At 44.9% G+C, this 5,000-nt stretch overlaps 1 protein-coding gene across 1 annotated transcript in view; it reads left to right on the top strand.

Annotated features, from left to right (window-relative positions):
- Window positions 1–5,000, top strand: part of LOC308364549 (receptor-type tyrosine-protein phosphatase mu-like) — a gene marked incomplete at both ends in the record, with an annotated part of 185,601 nt that overhangs the window by 101,644 nt on the left and 78,957 nt on the right. The window contains 2 exons of the mRNA XM_080837711.1: window positions 708–843; window positions 2,997–3,026. Coding sequence (XP_080693837.1) covers window positions 708–843; window positions 2,997–3,026 — 166 coding nt within the window. The remainder of the gene's footprint in view (window positions 1–707; window positions 844–2,996; window positions 3,027–5,000) is intronic.

Here is a 5,000-nt window from a genome sequence, read left to right as displayed (position 1 = left end):
ATAGTGAGTGAGACAGAATAAGAGAGAAAGATCAAAATAGACAGAGCAAGAGAGAGGGAACGGAAGAGAGAGAGAGAGATCAAAATAGACAGAGCAAGAGAGCAAGAGACACAAGGAGAAAGAAAGATCAAAATCATAGCAAGATGGAGAGAGACAGAATGAGAGAGCCTTATGAGTGAGGAGAGTTCCTCTGGAGTCTATGTTAAGCCATGCGTGTCAGTAGTGGTTGTGAGCAGGGCTCATAGAGTCTCTCCCGTCCTCAGCCAGTCAGAACTGAGACCTGCCCCTTAGGCTCATAGAGTCCTCTTGACTCAGGAAGTCAGATCTGAGACCTGCCCCTTAGGCTCATAGGACTTGCCCCTGAGGCTCATACAGTCTCCTGACTCAGGAAGTCAGAACTGAGACCTGCCCTGAGGCTCATACAGTCTCCTGACTCAGGGAAGTCAGAACTGAGACCTGCCCCTGAGGCTCATACAGTCTCCTGACTCAGGAAGACAGATCTGAGACCTGCCCCTGAGGCTCATACAGTCTCCTGACTCAGGAAGTCAGATCTGAGACCTGCCTTTGAGGCAGCTACTCTGGTGGAGGTCCATATTGGAACACAGCAGTTCCTCCTGGTGATGAACAGCAGGACTTTTAGACCCTTCAAGCATTGCACAACTTCTCACATTTCACCTTTGACCCCTGACTCCCTGTGTTACCCACAGGTGCGGCCACCCATAAGCCAGACGCTGTTGAACCAGAGAAGCAGACTGACCACACAGTGAAGATCGCCGTGGTCATCGCTGGGATCCTGCTCTTCGTCATCATCTTCCTCGGTGTGGTGCTCCTCATGAAGAAAAGGTAAGGCCAGAACTAGCCTGCAGATGGAGGGAGAGAGGGGTAGAAACGGTCTGGGGATGGAAAAGAAGACCGGACCCCACCCACACTCACCTCTCCTTAACCCTATCCCCCCCACACACACACACACACACACGCTACACACTCAGTCCCCCCCCCCCCCCCCCCCCCCCCCCCCCCCACACACACACACACACACACGCTACACACTCAGTCCCCCCCCCCCCCCCCCCCCCCCCACACACACACAAACACACACACGTTACACACACCACCATGAATTCTTCATGAGCGGCTCTGACTTTTAAAAGTCCCTCTGAAAACTCTCTTCTGAGAGGACATCTCTCCAGTGAGTCAGAGAGTTTGGTGTGTGTTTGTGTGTGTTTGTGTGTGTGTGTGTGTGTGTGTGTGTGTGTGTGTGTGTGTGTGTGTTGTGTGTGTGTGTGTGTGTGTGTGTGTGTGTGTATGAAGGGCTTATGTGAAGTAGGTGGGAAGTGTATGCATGTGTGTGTTTGTCAGCACACATCGACACACACACACTTGTGTTATGAAGGACTTTGGTAAGGTGGTGGAGTGTTTTTTCGACTCGCTGACGGCCATACATAAAAGGGTTTCAAAGGTTGCTCTCTTCTCTGCACTGACCTCAAGTCAGTGGGGCTCTGGTTGGAGGCTGAACAATGAATAATGAATGTAATTATGTTGATAAGCTCCATTAAAAACCCAGTTTACAGTGGAGAGGAGCGGTCTGTCATTAAACTTTAATACAGCTGCTCCACTCGTTCCTGTCACCCCTTTGGAAAATAAAAGCAGATAAGAGTCAGGTAAAAAAGAGTGAATTAAGTCAGGACAGCTGTAGCTGCTGACAAGTTCTCCTCTGCCAGTGGTCCGCACAGCCAGAGGGGACTACTTACCACACGACACTTTTTGTACATAGATACCTATATATTTATTGTATGTGCCTACACAGAACTACAGACCACATAAGGGAGTAATTGGACCTTTACACTCCGGTGGGCATGTGAACACACACACATAACACACACAACACAGAATAAAGACTGGTGGAATTAACCACACTGTCACAGAGGAATCAGGGTGTGCAAACACACTCACACAGGTGAACTTCAGACGTGTTGAGAGCAGAGATGAAAGGGCTTTTTTCCTCTTCCTTCTTCATTCTGTCTGCGTCTGTCCTCTCGGTGTCTTTAATTCAGTCAAGGGGGACTCATAATTCCCAAAGTCTGATTGACAGTTATGTGTAATTACCACCAGGCACCATTCCCTTTTAATTGAATTCTCGCTCAATACGCCTTATCAAATGAAAAGGTGTGATTGAATCCGTCGCATCTATTTGGTTTAATTTGTGGGATTAAATCTGGATCTGGCCATGGTATGACATACTAATGTCCATGTTACTGCAGAGCAACTTGGATTATATTACTCTGAGCTTTTACTGTCTGAGCTGATAGATGGAAGGATTAATGAAACGAGATCATATGAAAGGAAAACAGAGATATCTCTACTGTGTGTTTGTTTATGTGTGTGTGTCAATAGTTTTAATAGTTTAATGTCACAGACACACAGTTGATATACATTTTATGTCGTGTTTATGCCATATGAAAATATCAGGATCCAGGGTGTGGCACGCTTAGGTCATGTCTTTCGCTATGAAAATACCAGATAACCACGGTGTGTCCATGTTTTATGTGAGTGTGTGTGTGTGTTTGTTTGTCTGTGATTGAAAAGGCAAAGGGGAGCTCTTGACTTTGCCTTACACAAACAGAAAAACGCACACGCACACACACGCACACGCACACACACACACACCACACACCACACACACACCACACACACACACACACACACACACACACACACACACACACACACACACACACACACGACACACACACACACACACACACACATACATACACACAAACACACACACACACACACACGCCAACACAAGATTAGTGTTACCTCTTTCACTCATATTCGTAGCCATCATATCTGCTTTTGTTCATCTTTTTTTTGCCTATTTTTACTCAGAACATTAATATTTTTTCCTATTTTTTTTCCTTTTCCCCCTCCCCTTGTCATCCCATCCCCGTCCTCCCTCACTGCTTAAACTCTTCACCACCCCCCCTCGGCAGAAGAAACTATCACTCCTACACTTACTACCTGTAAGTAAAACACTTTGTCCAATCTCACTCTCTATTCTGTGCTGTGGCCACTGACCCTGGAACAGTTTTGGGTCTGATCAAGGTTCGATCTGTCCTAGATCGGCTGTTCTCTAGGCAGCTATCCTCCTACCGTTTGCATGCATGACAGTTAGCAATGCCATCTGCCCCCTCGCACACAGCAGCAGGCAGCCTGCTCCCAGCCAAAGAGAAGAAGATGCAGCTATTCAATTTAACATTCATCATTGTAATGAAATATTCTATTTATTATTGATGAGTCTGACAGACCAAGGGTAAGGTGTTCTGACAAGAGACAAAAAAAATCAATGGAGCTTAATGCACTTTTAACTGGATGTGAATCTGATCCAATGATTTCATCACTAAGTTTCAGTGAGTCTGATTCTGAAAAGCCTGCCTCCTTACAGTCAGTGCACCTTTCTGAAAGGAGACCTTGAAAAGCAGCCAATCATGGAGAAGGTTTTATAGGGCAGTACACACCATAAACAAAAACATCTTTGTTGGTAGTTTAATAGACAGGATAGACAGATACCGGTTTACCCTCAGGCCCAGGTCTAAGATAGAGGGGAGCAATGGCTGCAGTTTATCCCCCAGCAGGCATCACCAGGCCTGGGTTAAGCATGTTGGCCCTCACCCCCTCTGCCCCCCTAGCCTGGTGCCCGGCTCCTGGTGTTTGTAAGTGCTTACCATTCCCTGGATGCTCACCCTTTAAAACATAAACACAACACTCTGCCTCCACTGTCATATCATATCATCTCCCCTACCCGCATGGTATATTTATGTTGTTTGCATGAAAGCACCCTATTGCAACCTGTATGTTACAAAGGTCACTACAGCAACTAGAATGTAGATGAAAAACTGGTATTTAAGAAGAGGAAATGTGGTGTATTTCAGTGTAGTATAGACAACAAAACAGCGAGAAGTTGATATGGGATATTTGGGAGTTATGTAACCAAGACTCCTAGACCAAGTTCCTCAGTTGGAAAGTGAACATTGCATTTTTCTTTAAAACAAAACCCTATCGGAATGCCTGGTGGAACCCAGAGGTGGGACAAAGTCATTGTTTGGCCAGAGTCTGTAGTCTTGTGTCTTGAGTCTTTAGTCTTGAGTCCAGTACCAAGTCAAGTCAGAGAAGTCCCTAGCAAGTTCCAAATCCTGGATTACCAAATCCAAAGTAAAGTTCAAGTGTGTAACCTTATGTTTCAAGGCCTAAAGAAGTAATTGTGCACTCTTTGACTGATTTAATGTGCCTGTATTTTTTGCCAGTTAGTGTGCTAAATTAACACAAATAGTGGATGCCTTTTAGAATGCTCACATAAACTGTAAAAATGAAAGACTGAATTAACAGCATATTTAAATAGCATATTAGCATATTTGTTACAAAACAACATGATAAAGCAACATCGACTGAATGGGTGAGGTGAATAAGTGAGGTTTGTGTGGGTGAATGTTTGAGTGAGTGAAGTGTGTGTGTGGGTGACTGAGTGGGTGAGGTGAATAAGTGAGGTTTGTGTGGGTGAATGTTTGAGTGAGTGAGTTGCTTTTACTGTATGGATTTCAGTCATGTAGTGAAGTTCACTTTGCTGGTTCAGCTCTGCTCACCCAAAACACATTCTGCTGATAAATATCATTTCAAAGATTATCTCCTCTCTGCCATTGCTTTTGTAATAATCGTGTTTTGGTTGTAGTAAAATCCTTCAAGAAGCTGCTTCAAAAAGGCACACACACACACACACACACACACACACACACACACACACACACACACACACACACACACACACACACACACACACACACACACACACACACACACACACACAAGGCTATCAACACTTAGACTTAGATACAGACATGTTTGCAACCAATGTTTTAAGATATGATTGTGTTACTGTACGTGTCGAGAGCTTACTTTTTTGGGAGTTAATAGTTAATCCAGCTAGAGCTAGATAGAACCAT

This window comes from Sprattus sprattus, assembly GCF_963457725.1.
Source record: "Sprattus sprattus genome assembly, chromosome: 4".
NCBI classification, from domain to species: Eukaryota; Metazoa; Chordata; class Actinopteri; order Clupeiformes; family Clupeidae; genus Sprattus; species Sprattus sprattus.
Note: the sequence above shows the minus strand (reverse complement) of the source record. Positions and strands in the feature narration are given on the sequence as shown.